The sequence below is a fragment of the Trichosurus vulpecula genome, chromosome 4 (genome assembly GCF_011100635.1).
Source record: "Trichosurus vulpecula isolate mTriVul1 chromosome 4, mTriVul1.pri, whole genome shotgun sequence".
NCBI classification, from domain to species: Eukaryota; Metazoa; Chordata; class Mammalia; order Diprotodontia; family Phalangeridae; genus Trichosurus; species Trichosurus vulpecula.
The window spans coordinates 180,521,200-180,538,171 of NC_050576.1; the positions used below are offsets into that span (position 1 = coordinate 180,521,200).

At 40.8% G+C, this 16,972-nt stretch overlaps 1 protein-coding gene across 1 annotated transcript in view; it reads right to left on the bottom strand.

Moving 5' to 3' along the window:
- Positions 1-16,544, bottom strand: part of ACSF2 (acyl-CoA synthetase family member 2) — a 37,073-nt gene extending 20,529 nt beyond the window's left edge. The window contains exon 1 of the mRNA XM_036757256.1: positions 16,231-16,544. Within this exon, the coding sequence (XP_036613151.1) occupies positions 16,231-16,364 (134 nt within the window). The 5' untranslated portion in view covers positions 16,365-16,544. The remainder of the gene's footprint in view (positions 1-16,230) is intronic.
- Between the last annotated feature and the right edge of the window lie 428 nt (positions 16,545-16,972).

Genomic DNA, 16,972 nt, shown 5'->3' on the forward strand with positions numbered 1-16,972 from the left:
TTAGGGAGAAAAATGGATGTTTAATGAAACAGAGAACTTTCAAGCATTCTTAATGAAAAGACCAGAGCTGAATAGAAATTTGACATTCAAACACAAGACTCAAGAGAAACACAAAAAGGTAAACAGGAAAGAAAAATCATAAGGAACCCAATAAAGTTAAACTGCTTACATTACTATATGGGAAGATGATACATGTAACTCCTAAGAACTTCATCATTATTAGGGCAATTAGGAGTCTACATAGAGGGCATGGTATAAATAAGGAAGAGCTTTTACAAAGGAGGTGAAAATGGGAGAGGCAGGCAATGCTTAAACCTCACTTTTATCAGAATTGGGTCAAAGAGAATATATATATATATATTATATGTATACACACACACACACACACACTCAGTTGGGTGTAAAAATCTATCTTATCCAACAGGGAAATAGAAGGGGAAGGGGAAAAGAGAACTAGGTGATGGCTATAAAGGGGAGGGCAGATATAAAGGAGAGTGGCCAAAGGGACTTTTGAGGAAGGACAAGATAAAAAGAAGAGAAGTATAATCAGGAAAAAAAATAGGATAGAGGGAAATCTGCAGTTACAAATCATAACTGAATGTGAATGAGATGAGCTCACCCATGAAATGGAAGCAGTTAACAGACTGGATTAGAAACTAGAAACCAACAATAAGTTTTTTGCAAGAAACACACTTGAAACAGAAAGACACACAGAGTTAAAATAAAGGGCTAGAGCAGAAACTATTATGCTTCAGCTGAAGTAAAAAAGGCAGGAGTAGCAATCGTGACTTTGGACAAAGCAAATATAGACCCAATTAACAGATAATCAGGGAAACTACATTTTGCATGAGTTCAGGGCTCATCCCTGTTTGCTTTCTTTTGAACTAAGTCTGTTTGTCTATTAGAGGGTAATTAGCCACTAAACCGGGAGGAGAACTCACTCAGTGAACCTTAAAAATGAAATGACCAGGGCAACTTAGCACCTATTTTATGGGATGGCCTCAATAGGCTGATCCTTATTTGTGCTTCATGAGGTTCCAAGCCCTGTTATACACATATTTTATAAATGTGACCTCCCACCTCTGAGCCTTTGCACAGGCTGACTGTCCCCATATATGGAAAGTGCCATGCTCTCCCTCTTTACCTTTGTCTTTGGAATCCTTTGCTCCATCCAAAACTTATCTCAAGTAAGTTTTAGCACCTTTGTTGCTCAGTGTTGTTCAGTCATGTTTGACTATTCATGACTCCATTTGGGTTTTTCTTGGCAAAGATGTTGGAGTGGTTTGCCATTTCCTTCTCTAGCTAATTTTATAGATTTAATCTCCTTATGTTACCTCCAGCACTCTCTGATAGGGACAAACCCTTGGTCCCATTTTGTTTGTTTTCGTTTTTTCATTTCTGCCTAGCCTTCACCTGTAGCTGTTCAGGTTCTGGCATGAAGGCATCTTTGTGCCAAGCCTTATTAACGCAGGTGCAGCTGAGCAAAGAGAATATATAGCTAGCATACTAAAAGCACACAATCATTGGTTCATCCATTTAGAGTTTGAAGAGATCTTAAAGTCAGGGAGGGGTTTGTTGGTAAATGTTTAGCAACCAGCTCTTTGGGGTGGGATGGAGGGGAGTGTATCAGATACATTTTTAAGTTTAATTTGAATTGTTGACATTTTCTCCATCACTTACTCAAGTTTAGACAATCAACAAAACAGTAAATCAAACGCTGATTTATACGTTTGCCAGTTTCCAAGGTATAAACATTCAACCCAAAAAAATTTAGTTGTTTGCAGCACACCCCTGTCTTTAAAGCTCATCCAAACCCCCTCATGTTACAGTTAAGCAAACTGAGGGACTAGAAGCAGGATTTGAACCCAGTTCCCTTGATTCCAAAGTGAGTACTCTTTGCAGGGTGCTATACCCTTCAGCTGATTCCTTGGGGTCAACAGTCAATTAGTTGCCAATCCTTTATGCTTGTCCCTTTCCATGCCATTTTCTTGACTGTGTACCATGCAGAGCTCCTTACAGTTTTAGGACTTTTGGCTCATCCTCCAACCTCCAGTTTCAGATCATTGCCCTTGGGAATATCTGGTTTCACCCTCAACTTAATTTAGGTTTTGTTTTGGATTGTTTATTCTCCAATTTTGTTTGTGATTTCCGGTGTTGCCCTCTGGAATGGTTGCTTCTGTAAAATTCTGCTTTGGACCTCAGCCAGGTATTCTCCACCTACTTGATCTTAGCTTTGTCCTTCCTTCCCTTCCCCCTTGCCTTAAATGTTCTCTCCCACCAGTTCAGTTAATTGATAATCTCTGTCACTGCATCACTAATTTCAGGGCCACCTTCACTCCCTCTTCCCTGCCTGACTTTCTGGTTACTTTTTCATCCTCTGACCTAGACAAGGGGGGAGCCCCTTCCTGTACACAAAGGGCTCCAAAATCAGGTTGAAGCAGCTGCCCTGACTACCAACAGCACAGCAAATCTCCTAGATCTATTTACTTGTCCAACAGAGCATTTGGGGGAGGAGGAGGAGGAGGAGGAGGAGAAGTAAGGAAGGAGGGAAAGCAGGAAGGAAGGAAGGAGGAGGAGAAGGAGGAGGAGAAGAAGAAATGAAGAAGAGGAGGAGGAAGGAGGAAGAGAAGAAGAAAAAGGAGAGGTAGAGGAAGATGAGGGAAAAGGAAGAGGAGGAGGAAGAGGAAGAAGAGGAGAAGGAGGAAGAAGCATTTATATAACACTTTAAGTTTTATAAAGAAAGTGCTTTACATATATTATTTTATAGCATATGTATTATGAGGGTTTTATTTTTCTCTCTTATTGTTGAAGATGAGAGGGGGCAGTAGGAGGGAGAGACAAAAATAGATATTTTAAAAAGTGAGGAAGGTGATGCAAGTATTATTATGCCCATTTTACAGATGAGGGAAATAAATGTTAGAGAAGCCCTTTAAAAAGAAAATCACACATTTTTTAACTGGAAGAAACCTCTTGTCTAACCCCCTCTTTTTACAGATGAGGAAAATGAAGTCCAGGGAGGTTAAGTGACTTGTCCAAAGTCACATAAGAAGTGGTAAAACTCAAAATCTACACAGCTGATACATGTTAGAACTGTAACTCATTCTGCTCTCCTGACTATAGTGCCAACTATAGTTCTTTTCACTCCACTCTCCTGCTTTGCCACTCATGCACCTTAGTCCCCAAGAGAGTCCTTTCTACCCTTGAAATGTTCAGCCTTTTGGGAGAAGTCATCTGACAGATCACTCCTTTCATCTTTTATTGGAAAGGGAAGTGAATTTATAATCAAGTCCTAAGTTCAAATTTTGGTTTGCCTGTATTACGTGACTTTGAGTAAGTCACGTAACAACCTTTCTGTTCCTCAGTAGCTTCATCTATAAAATGAGGAGCAAGATTTGATGATCTCTAAGGTCCTACCCAGGTCTAACTCCTCTGAGCCTATGGCTCTTTATTAATGGAGAATACTTTCTCACCCCCAGTCACTGGACAGTGTAAAAGGTTCCCTTGAGGACAAGAGCTATTAACCAGAGGTCTGTGAATTTTTAAAAAAATAACTATTTGAATATAATTGAGTTTTGTGTAATATTATTTATTTTATTTAATGTATTTGAAAACATCATTCTGAGAAGGGTTCCGTAGGCTTCACCAGATTGCCACGGAGGCCCATAGCACAAAAAAAGAATCTCTGGTTAAGAACCTCTGGGGTAGGGGTTCAAGAATCTTAATTCGGTATACTTGAAATTGTCACCCGCCAGATTTATCAAATGAAGCAAAGGCAAAATAAAACAAAACAGTGGTGGAATATGCTAGGTCCTTCAGGACCCTAAGCCAAGGTTTGACTTAGAATACAGGTGTCCTGGATAAACACTTTCCAGGATGATTGGTTTGGCCTATCTGCGATGGATTAGGGGAGGATGGTTAACAGGAAAGTTAGTCAGTGGCCTACCCACTTTCATCTGGCAATATACTCACAGAGTCCTGCATGCTCAGTCACACCTGAAGGCACTACAGTTACTCCAGCCCATCCCCTGCCTTCCTGCCAGTAACATAGGGTAGTCCATGCAGGTTGGAAGTTACTGGTTCTAGCCTACCCATGCAATCAAGGCACAGGGTAACTATAGATCAGCCTATCTGGATCTTAGGGTAAAGGAGGTATAGATGGAACCCACTTCCTACCAGTCTACATCCACAAAATCCTATAGCCCTTTTGGCAGCTCACTTGTTTCTGACCTTGAGGACAATTTCCCAACTATTAGAAACTATGAGATCCAGTTTTTCTGGATTCTGGGGCCTCGGGAAATGTCATGGTTTTGGTGCTTGCTCAGCAAAAGTGAGTATTCTTAGAACTTAGTGTTTCTCCTGTTTTAGTCCAAGAAATAGACATCTGACTCATTTTATCTAGACCAGAGATCTAACTAAGCCCATATGTTCACCATCATTTTCCCTAGAGGTTTTTGGGCATTCGTTGTGGTTCACATAATCTGCCAATTACCTACTTAATCCTCCAAGTTATCTTGTTTGTGGATGTCATGGTAATTAGAGATGCAGCACATTATAGACCCTACAAAACAAGATCCATGATATCTCAAAGGAGTTTGGCCTAATTATCCACATAGAAAAAACTAAGTAGATGAAAAATACCTTTTGTCCAGACTATGATATGTAGTTCGATGAGCAGCCTTCAAAGCTGTCTCATTGGGACTTATATCTTGGACAGATACTGCTGATGGACAATAAACTGGGACCAGGAGAAAACAAGAAGAGCAGAGGGGCCTCGACTGACTTTGGGGAATTGCATGGTACTTTTGATAATTCAAAGCTTCCACCTGAAACGAAGGCCCATGATTTTAACATCAGTATTCTTTCATGCTATTCCATATAGTTGTAAGTCATGTAATACCAAAGTCTCTGAAGAATTAAGGTTTGGGTGATCCAAAGGGCAATACAAAGATGCATAGTGGTGTATAAAAGGCAGGGCTGGGCAAGGCATTTATTAGGACACTCCAAGAAAAGTCAGAAAACAGTGCTCTGGTTGGAGCAACAAGAGGAGACAAAACCAGCACAGTACTTCACCTACTTCAAGGGAGCCAATTTCTGATTCAGAATTGTTGAAAGAGAAGGAGACAGAGACAGGACCAAGGACAGTACCTTCAATAGGAAGTGGAGGTATAAACCAGAGATTGCAGCAGAGGTAGAGGCTAGTCCCAACCACCCCATCCAGAACTGTAGTGACAATGTCATCCAGACTACACAGGAGACATAACCAAACATGGCCTGACTACCCCATCCAAGATTTGAAAAGAGGCAGAGCCTAGTACAGACACAAAGTCCTAATTCAGAAACTGAAATTGATATTGAAGTAAACAGAAAAAAGCTCTAAATACAATCAAGAGACAAGATGGGTTGAGAAGCCCAAGATATAAACCGAGAAGAAGAGACAAACCCTACAATAACTATATGAACAACCTCAGAGAAAAGACTGGCTTGACAACAAGGACTCCCAGAGTGGCTAGAAGATATAAAGTGAGAGATAAAGGGTGAAATTAGAGTTCTTGAGGAAAAAATGGAAGGAGAATAATAGTTTATTCAACATTCTATTGAATATAGAAAACTTTACCTAGGCAGTGGGTATATAATGGAGCAATCTTAACTCAAGTATTAAATGAGATACTAAGAAATATTAGAAGTCAAAAAGTCAAAAAATTGAAAGAATTTGTAAAGTATATACTATTAAAAAAAACCTGACCTAGGAAACTGGTTTGAAAAGAGATAATTTAAGAATCACCAGGACCTCTCCCATCCCACCACAAAATGCAGAACCAAACAAAAAAACAAGGACATCATATTTCAAGAAATAATAAAATAGCATAGATCTATTAGAATCTAGGGGCGAAGTGAAACTATAGAATACTTCAAATACCTCCTGAAAGAAACCCCAAAATGAAAATATTTAGGAATATCACAGCCAAAATCCAGAACTTACAAGTCAAAGAAAAAATGCTGCAAAAAAAGTCAAAAGGAGTTCAAGGACCCAAGGGATCCTAGTCAGGATCACACAAGACAATGCTGCAAGTATAATAAAGGAGAAAAAATATTGGATTTTTTGCCAAAAAAAAAAAAAACAACAGATAAAAGCTTACAAAAAAGAATAATTTAACGTGCAAAACTGAATCTAATCCTGCAGGATTAAAATGAACTTTTGGTATGAAAGGGCTAAGAGGGGAATAGAAATACACTAGGGAAGAAAGGAGGAAGAAGGGGGATTATTCTCATAATTACCACGCATGAAAGGAATAAGATGCTAATGTGCTAACCAATGCCATAAGACAAGAAAAAAGTTTCAAGAATCCTAATTCTTGAGGGCAGGGACTATCTTATTTTTGCCTTTGTATCTTTGGAACCTGGCATATAATAGGTACTTAATAAATGCTTAACTGATTAATAAGCAGAAATTCCCAAATCTGCATATCCAGTTCTAATTTCTCTCCTGAACTCCAGTCACACATCAACTTTCCATTGGTCCTTACCACCTGCAGCTCCCACTGGCACCTTACATATCCAAAATGTAATTTATCAGTTTCCCCCTAAAACCTCCCCTTTCTCCTAACTTCCCTATTTATTTCAAAATCACTACTATCCTTCCATCCAGGTTGAGAGTCATCCTTCCCTCTTCTATTGTGGCCCACCTTTAATCACTTGTCAAGCCTTATTTATTCTACCTCTATAAAATTTCTCACAATCTTCCTCTTCTCTCCACTTACATATCTTCTCTTCTAGTTCCTCATCACCTCTTGACTGGATTATCATATTTCCAAATTGTTCTCCCTGTTTCTAGCCTCTTCAAACTCCTATCTAACCTCTCTACAATTGCCAAAAATAATTTTTTTGAAGTGCAAGCCTGACCATCCTCTGTTCAAAAAACCTTCAAAAGTCCCTCAATGGATTTAGGATGAAAAAAAACCCCAAACAATCTCTTAACCAAGCACTGAAATCCCTCTACTCTTTAATTACAATCTGGCACTTACCTTTCCAGATTTATTTCACACCACCTATCCTTTATGTGCTTTACATGACACCCAAATAGGGATGGCTTGATGTTCCCTGAACTCAGCAACCATTTCCCAAACTCAAACTTCATGCATTCTCTATCTGGAGAGCATTGATAAAGAGCTGTCAAACTCCAGAAATAGGTAATAGATTCTGGCCCAGCACTGGCTGGTTTGGTGATATCTCTTTGATTTTGGCCTTTAAGGTTTCTAGAATGACAAAGCCAGAAAATTGTCCATCTTGGGCCACATGGAAGGGAGAGGAGAGGGCAGAGACAAGCAGGCTGTGTTTCAGATGTGTGCTGCTCCCCTGTCCTTTCCCTTCCAGACTTCCCAAGGATGTTGTTGCATGTTGGGGGCAATTGGAGCTGTGGGGTGTCCAGAGAGACTGCTAAGAATGTTAAATGGTGAGACAATGTGTACTCTCAGCCTGTGACAGGTGACAGAGTAGCTCATCCAATTCTATCCCCCTTATATTAGAAAGGAGGAGTTAAAAAGAGAAGAAGCTTCCCAGCCCAGCTGACTGGTGACTAGGAGAGTGCAAACTAGCTCATTTAGCCACTACGGTTACTAGCTGGCCCAAAGTACTAAACAATGCTTCACTTTCACATCCCACTCATCTAGCCAGCCAATAATATCATTACTTCTGTAAAGGACAGTCAATTGCCTGCCCCACTATCAATTCACCATTGCGATGACTTCTCAGATGAAAACTCTTTTCCCTAACCAACACTCTTCCTATATATGTTGCCTTTTCCTATCAGAAGACAAGCTCCTAAAAGGCAGATACTGTCTCTTTTTTAATATTTGTACTTCTAAGGCTTAGCACAGTGCCTGGCAAATGGTAGGTCTTTCATAGATGTTTTTTCATTCATTTACTGACTGTAAACCCAGTGTTTTGTCCACGATACCACAACACATTAGATCTTGTCTCAGATTTGAGATAAATAAAATAAACAGAATAATAATTAATTTGACCTACTTGGAAAATGAATTGACCTGTGAAATCAGGAGACTTAAATTTTAATTCCAGCCCGAAATTCTGTTCTCCAGCCCTCAGTTACCTAAAGGTACTATTTATCTCTAAATTTATAGTCTGATTATAAAAGAAGTATTCCTGGGGCTACCACTAATGAATGTGACTAACAAGATCCTCTATGTCCTGATATGTTTAACTATATGAGAATGCCTCTTTGATTAAGTTACAGAATCAAAGCTGTAAAGTGGGTGTCCTAGTGCCAATATTAAATTAATCAATCAAAGGTATCACCTATGTGGGAATAACCTAGTTGATTGAGTTGGGAAAGCTGGGAGGGGAGATTCTGAGAGCCATTGGATGACGTTGGATGACAAAATCATTAGGGTTGGTTGAAAGAATTAGACACACCTCTGGGTTACCTATATCAAAGAAAGAGAATGCAGCAGAAACATTAAAGCAATTGCTTCAAGAGTTAAGCTTTGGGAGAGCACTTTGAGGAGCTGGACCCTAGTCTCTGTAATAAGAGAGCAGCAAGAAGGATAGGGGGAATGAGTCCAGAGGGAATATCGTACTCCCCTTCCCTCCCTACTTCCTCCATGGACTATGTTATTGAAGAGACTAATCAGTAATAAATAGTACATCCTATGAGAGCATCCTCTCATCCTGCCGAGAAAACACAAACTACAATAAAAAAGGCAGCTTCAGGGAGCATCTCCTGTTCAGGGTAAATAAAAAGTGGCTTCAAGACTCTACAAGGGTACATACTCTTGGAGCCCAAGGGAAAGCTATATACATCTTAGAGGAGCTTTATGAGGACTCAAGGAAGGGAGAAAAAGACTTCCATCCAAACAAGAGTTTTGAGTCAACAATTTGATACATGTGATCTCTAAGCTTGAGCCTACATTCTGCTGGACTCTGCTGGACATGTGAGAGAGTGTGTCCTAGACTTTTGGGGGGGTGTTTTTGTACCAACTCTTCTTACTATACCATCTTATTACATACCTCTTTAAAAAAAGATATTTAACACTGTTTGTCAAATTGATAATCAATGAGGAGTACACCAGTGGGGGCTCATAAATGACTGTGCTAGAAAATCCATCTCCCCAGCCTAACTCTGAGAGCTGCCTTCAAGGGACTGAGTCCAGAGCATGGGTTACACTATGAACTCAAAAGGCATAAGAGTCTGGAAATTTTTGGTGTAGTACAACAGACCTACACATCTCACTAAGCTCTGAGGGCCTGAGTCGTCCAGAAAACATCAAATTGTACTCCATATTTAAATAGTGTTCTATTTAAAAAGGCAGAGAGTCAATAATGCATTTCGGAAATTTCAGAGGCGCAATGGTTAATAAAATACAAGCAAGTTTTAGGATGGTTGTCTACAAAATCCACTAATAAGGAATGTCTTATTCCTTGACAGGGCCAGATGGAGAGCTATTAAGGGGCCATTATTATATTATATTTCTTAATTATAATAACTGATGTTAATATGGTACTCAAAGATTTGCAAAATGTTTTTTCATCTGTAATAATAGCTGGCACTTATATAGCACTTGAAGTTTTACAAAGCACTTTACAAATATTATCTCATTTGATCCCCACAACAACCTTGGAAAGTAGGTACTACCATTCTTTCCATTTTATGAGGAAACTGAGGAAGACAGAGGTTAAGTGAATTGCTCAAGGTCACATAGCTAAGTAAGTGTCTGAGGCTGGGTTTCAACTCAGGTTATTTTGACTCCAGGTGCACTGCTTTATCTACCACACCACTCAGATGCCTCTTCTGTGAGGCTGAGAGGTGAAATAATGTGTGTATAGTCATATCGATTAATTGGATCTCTGAGGCAGGATTTGAACCAAGGGCTCCAGCCTATTTAGTCTGGTTCATTTTCCATTACATAGAGTTGCCTCTGTTTATTAATGTTTGATCTTTGAGCCACAATCCTAACTTTTTGAGGGTCGTATCCTAACTCCTTTCCCCCAAAATGTCCCTTAGTGCCACCATCAGATACAAAATCTTTTGTTAGATGGAGAACTCATTTTGGTATTTTCATGTACTTATGAGGTTGTGCTAAAAGATCCAGAGTGATACAGAGAGACAAAGATAAATTCATCCATGTATTTATCTCTAAGGGAGACTCTAGCCCCATATAACAAGGTCAGGTGGGATTGGCTTGGTTGCTAAAGAGAACCAGGGACTCCTATGGGAAGAGTCAGGAGCAAGAGGGAGTAGGTTGGGCACTTTTATTACCTGGGAAGTTTCCAGAGAAGGGAATGAGTGGCAATTCTGTCCAGATTTAAGATTCTCCCAGAAAATTGCTTAGATGCTGTCAAGGGTCTTATTTCCCCCTTGGCAGGACATGGGGGTATATATTATCACAACACTATATGACAGAATTTACAAGAGAGATTTACAAGTAACGTTCTAGAACACAAAATACTACATTTCCTCCTTCTCCCAACTTCCCTCTATCAGCAGTAGAGAGATTCTACCTCACTTCCCGCCAGCTAAGGTAAGTGAGAATTAAATAGGAATAACAGTTATAGCCTTAAGGGTCAGATATTGAGCCACTACTCTTGTACTCAATCATCTTTCCAAAGAGCATGTGTCAAAGAGTGAAGACCCCTGATACTAGCTAATGGGGAGCAGAGCATAGACAGGTAGAGAGAAAATAAGTTCCTAGGCCAGGCTACGAGGTTCTGCCAGCAAGGAAGGAGAGTGGGGGTGTCTCTGGAGAAACTCTTGATCATACTAGCCTCCTTTCCTGGTGTGCTCTGGAGATGCTGTGGGCAGTTCTTTTGAGAAACTCAGAATACAAGAAGTAAGATCCAGTGCCTAGGACTCTCCCTGTTGCCAGAGACTAGGACGGAATATTTTATGGTGCTAGAGCAGACAACCCTTTTAAGTACAGTTTCTAAGGGTCACACACTAGTGCTAAGACTTTAAATGTCTCATTTTTTTCCCTACCCTTGGGAAAGGTATAGTCTTTGTGCAAAGTTAGATTTAGGTTAAAATGAAAACAAAACAGGGAGAAAAAGAGAAAAAATAGCATTGAGCAATGTTTACTCAGGATCAGAAAAGATTCAAAATTACACACACTGGCTAAGATGTCCATACCCTTTGACCCAGAGATTCCACTGCTAGGCAGGTATCCTGAAGTCATTGATTTAAAAAAAGAAAGAAGAAAGAAGGGAAAGGGAGGAAGGGGAGGAAGGAAAAGAAGAAAGGAAGGAGGAAAGGAAAGGAAGGAAAGCCTCACATACCACACACATATATATGTTTGTGTATATATGTGGATGTATAAAAACACACATATATATGTATATATATATATGTATGTATATATATATATATGTATAGACACACACTTTTGTGGTAACAATGAACTAGAAACCAATTAAGAACCCATCAAATGGGGAATGGCTAAATGCGTTGTGGTATATGAATGTAATGGAATATTATTATGATAAGAAATGATGAATGCAAAGAAGCATGGAAACACATAAATAAATTAATATGACATAAAGTAAAGCAAGCAGAAATGCACCAGTCCTGATTGGGAGATCCAAGAAAAAAACCACAGTGAATCATTTTTCCAGCAAAGATCAACATAGAGAGACAGAACAAGAGGTTTTCAGACACTGGGGAAGGGTGTCTCGTCAACAACACCCCATAGAGAATTCCAGAACAGGAAGAGGCAAAGAAAAGAGGTCCAGTTTTATGCAGGGAGCAGGAATATATACCAACCAGCAGCTCATTGCCTAGTTCTGGGTTACAGATCCAGAGCTGACTGAGGAGGTGCCTAGGGCCTAATGGTGACATTTGAGGGTAAGAAGGGGTTGCAGGCTGTCCATAGATTCCCAAAGGGGGCCACACTGCCTTCTGGGGGGTGCTGGAACAATGGGCGGGGTGGTAGTAGCCTCAGGTGCAGCTGGGGACTTTGAATAAAAATAAGGAAGCAGTAGAAGCATAAGAAAAGAAGAGAAGAGAACTTTGGAAAACTGGTTGTACATGTTTCATCTGTTGTGTAACAGAGTTAAAGTTGTAGTAATCACATTATTTTCCAAATACATACACAAAATGTAAGTTATAACCAATCAGTAGTCAACTTTGCTGAGAGATCTTAATAAGCAAGTGTTGGCAGATGAGCATGTATGGCACATTGTTGGCAAGTCCAGCATGCATCAGCAGGAATGTGTTCATGTAACAATTTGTTTACATTAAGATACTGTATGTTTACATGACACAATATTGCATCATCAAAATTTCAATGCAGGAAAAACCCCACAAACTTACAATAAATTATTAAATTTAAGATGCATCATTTTTAAAAAGTATATATATTTTTAAACGATACAAATTTCAAAAAAAAACTGTTAAAGGGTTAAAGTAGAGAAAACACAGCTTGAGCACAAGTTCAACTAGAATTTTTGCAAAAATTCTTCATCTCTTGCAAGAGATGAAGGGTTGAAGAATGTTTTAACAAATGAAAGAAAATGTGTTGTAGTATGTGAATGTCTATTTAGAGGAAATATACTGGTTAGAGGAAAAAACTGGTAAAGAAATGAGAACTTGAGAGAAAGAATTGGAAAGGGAATTAACAGCTTGGCACAGGATGTATAAAACTTTGCCTAAGCAAAAGAAAAAATCCCTGAAAAGTAGGATGGGCCAAACAAATCCATGAGAACACAAGAAATATTTAAAGAAAGTCAAAAGACTAAAAAAGTAGGGGAGCTTTTAAAGTATTTCATAGCACAAAAAACTAATCTGGAAAATGCCATGACCAAAAAAGGAGCATAGACATCATATTTCAAGAAATCATAAAGAAAATTAATCATAAAGAAAACTAAATCATAAAGAAAACATACTTAGGATAATTAAGGGAAACAATTGTATTGGAGGATCAAAATATTAAGAAAAAATTCGTGGACCCCCAGGTAAAAAATCCCTTGTTTAGGATTAGAGGCAAAGAGGATAGTGTTGTGAGAAGAAGAGGGGAGGGTGTATGTGTATTTCATTTTGGCTTGGGAAGAGGAGGGCCTCTTTTGGGGTGGGTCTCTCCTCTAGAGCTCTTGACCTGGAAGAAACTCTAGTGACCATCAAATACAATCTGCTCATTTAATGGATAATGACCCTGAGGCCCAGAGAGGAAAATGATTTTTCTAAGATCAACACAGCTGGTTAATGTCTAAGCCAGGGGAAAAGGTCTAAAAGCAGGGTCTTGTGACTCCCGAGGCAGCCCCCTGTTTTCCATTCCCAACTCTGTTCACCAGTCAGGTTCTCCCTGAAGTTCTCTAGCTAGTGTTAGCAATGGATGGCATATACATAGTAGGAACTTAATACATGTTTATCGACGTACTGAAAATGAAATATCAAAATGGAGGTTTTAATTTAACCTAAGAGTCACAAACTTTGGAACGCAATGGAATTGGAAGCTCAACGAGCTGAACATAGCCAAAGGCCCTACACTAGGTCAAGATTTAGAGACCCATTCTATTTTTTTTTTAAAGAGCACAAAATAACATATAGGATCATTACAAAAATCTCATTATCAGAAAGCATTTTCTGGAATGCAGATGAAGTAAATTATGCAAGAGCAATTTCATTAATTAAAAAAATATAGCTGGTTAGTAATAGATAAAAAATGTACTTCTTCAGACCCCCTAGAATAATCAGTTTCTATCAATCAATCAACATTTATTAAGTACCTGCTATGTGCCAGGCACCATGCTAAACAGTGGGGGATACAAAAAGAGATAAAAGACAGTTCCTGACTTTGAGGAACTTACACTCTAATGGGGGAGACAACATACAGACATAGAAGCAGGCTATATATGGAATAGATAGGAAATAATTAACAGTTAAGGCACTGGCATTATGAGGAGTTAAGCACTGATCAGGTGTTATCTTGTACCTGATGCCTCTGCTGATTCCCCTCTCTCTCCCACTACTCATTATTACTGGTCTCTTCCTTTTGAAATTATTTTATATGTGTATAGTATTTATTTATCCGTGTATGTGTTCTTCAGCTTTGAGAGCAGATTGTTCCATCTTTGCTCTTATTTCCTGATCCCTGGTGCAATGAACCCTCAAGAAATGTGTCTTAAATGTAGATGTCCCTCATAATCATTGGGTCATAGCCTTAGAAGTCATAAAGTCCAACCTCCTCATTTTAGAGATGAGGAAACTGAAACCCAATGACTTGCCCAAGGTCTTACAGGTAATAGATGATAAAGCCAAGATTTGAAGAGATTCCCTGATTTCAAATACAGTATTCTTTCCCCTAAGCCACACTGGAAATAACATGAGACCCCAGACTTGAGATTTTTACCCTGGCTATTCTAAACGTAGCTTAAACTTACAGACTGTAAATTTGTTAATTTTGTATGAATATTTTGACAAATGCATTTCAATGTAATTAAATATAATTGCAGTCTTATGCATTTTATTTATATATTTAAAGACATTATCTTGAGAAGGTGTCCATACGCTTCACCAGACCGCCCAAGGCATACAAAGGCAATAAAAGACACTTGCCCTAGTCCTAGAACTCACGCCTAAATCCACCATTGCTTGGAACATACTTCAGAGGTCTTGAGTCAAAAAGTCCTTGTGCATGAATCAGAAACAAGTAATCAGTCACCCAGCATCTGAGAATACCTTCAGTGGCAGGGAACTGACTACAATGCTTTCTTCTTTCTCAGAATGTGAGCCTTCTAGGCAACTTCAGACCTTTGTGTATCCATGTAGCACAGCTGTCCAAACTGATTTTGTCTTATTTTATCTCTTATTTTCTCTATTCAATTCACTTTCAGACCTAGCATCCTCCTAATCTTCTCTTCACCTCTGAGGTCAGTCAATGATATAGAGAGCCTTGTTCCACCATCTTCGATTGTCCACAAGGTCTCCTTGAAGCCTGCTCTCCTAAATAGTGAGTCCTTAGGCTTGACCACCATTTCATGAAGGTCCACAGCCATGCCAGCCTGATTCGTTTTCTGTCCTTCTCCAACTTGCAAGACAGCAAGCAAGCCTTATCCCCTTCCTGGGTACCTGCTCCTCACCCCCCTTTTTGTGTGGTCTTCCCCCATTAGAGAGTAAGTAAGCTCCTTGACAGGAGGGATTGTCTTATTTGCTTGTGTTTGTATTTCTAGCACTTAGAACAATGCACATATTTAAGTACTTAATAAATTCTCTGTCTCTGTCTCTGTCTCTGTCTCTGTCTCTGTCTCTGTCTCTGTCTCTGTCTCTCTCTCTCTCTCTCTCTCTCTCTCTCTCTCTCTCTTTCTCCCTCTCTCTCTCTCTCCCCTCCCCTCTCTCTCACTTTCACTCTCTCTGTATGTCTCCCCTCCCCCCACCCCCAGCTGTACCTGTAGGGCGGATGGGACCCAGAGTCTCAATCAATACCCACTGATCCTATCCTGGGCTCCTACTTGGAGGCCTAAGATAATTAATGAACATCCACGACGTAAATATCAACACTGTTTAACTCCTGAAAAATATTCACAGTGCTCAGCAGTTGGCCGGCACCGGGAAGGACCCTGACCTCAGACCAAGGGGGAATGAAGAAGAGATCAGTGAAGAGCAAGAAATCAGGGCGAGTTCTGCCGATTCAACATTTGTGAGGTCACAATTTGGAAGTCATTCTTAATTCACTCCACTTAATACTCTAAACCCCATCCCCATTAACTGAGGCGGGTGTGAAATTGTAATGAAAGAGACCTTCCCTAAAAAGTGCATGTGTTTTACCCACTGAAGACACAAGAACCCAAGGCTGTTGATTGGGGAGAGCCCAGGGGAAGGGATGACTTCTCTCCCTCTCCCACGTCCACCCTTAGCAGGCTATAGAGGGTCCTAACCTCTTGGGGCCCCAGAGGGATAGTTGCTCTGATTCCATTCAGAAAGAGGCAGGCCAGAGAGAGCTCGGCAGCCCTGGCCAGGATGGGAGAGAAGAAAAAAAGGAGGAGGAGGGGAGAAGGGAAGTAAGAAACTCCGGACTTTGGGCACAGAGAGGTCGGGGGAGATGTCAGCTCCAGAACACGCTGGGACCAGAGGGCAGAGCATCCCGACGGGATTGCAGAGCTCTCCGCCACGGTTTGGAGCTTCGCAGCTCCCCGCGACCCCAAGTGCGCCTGGAGTGTCTGCCTCCTACACCCCAGGTCACCCTAACATTGCACCCCCACTCCACCCCCACCCCCAGCTCCCCGTACCTGAGCAGGCGGATTCCCTGGAACTCCGTTCTCCGCCAGCCCCGGACAGGCACTAAAGCTGAACGAATCCTCAATACCCCCATCACCCCCGCTGGCAACCGCCCCAACCGCCGCACCCCAAATGAGACAGCCATGACTCTGCTACAGTCAGCACCCCTTGCCCAGCCCAGCGACTAAACTTTTAAAGCAACTGGAATCTGGGCGGGGGGTGGTGGTGGGGGGGGGGGGGGGGAGATGAAGAGGGAAGGGGAGGGGAGAAGTGGCGAGGAAAGGGGGAGGTGGGGGTTCCTAGCCTATGACGGCACCCCAGGACTGGAGCGGGGGCGGAGCGAGGGAGTGTCTCCCAGTCACCCCGCCTCCCTGCTCAGCCCCCAAGACTTCTAGATCCCGGAAACTCATCATCTCTCTTCAATACTACTGAGCGTAGTGTAGCTTGGCGGGAGCGAGGTGATGGTCTATCTTAGGGATCCCTTCAGATATTGTTGGAGTTTACGTCGGTTTTACAGGTGACTGGGACTGGACCTGTCCTTTTGCTCCCTTCTTAATCCGGAGTTGGAGAGGGACGAGGGGACTCTCTTCACTGGCCAGATCCTGTCATTCAGCAAGCATTTATTAAATGCTTATTATATGCCAAGCACTGAGCCAAGTGCGGGCGACACAAAGAAAAGAAAAAACACGTATGAGAGGGAAGAGAAGTGGTTAGTGAGAAGTCTACCCGCTCCTCTAGGCTCAAGGTGTGTGA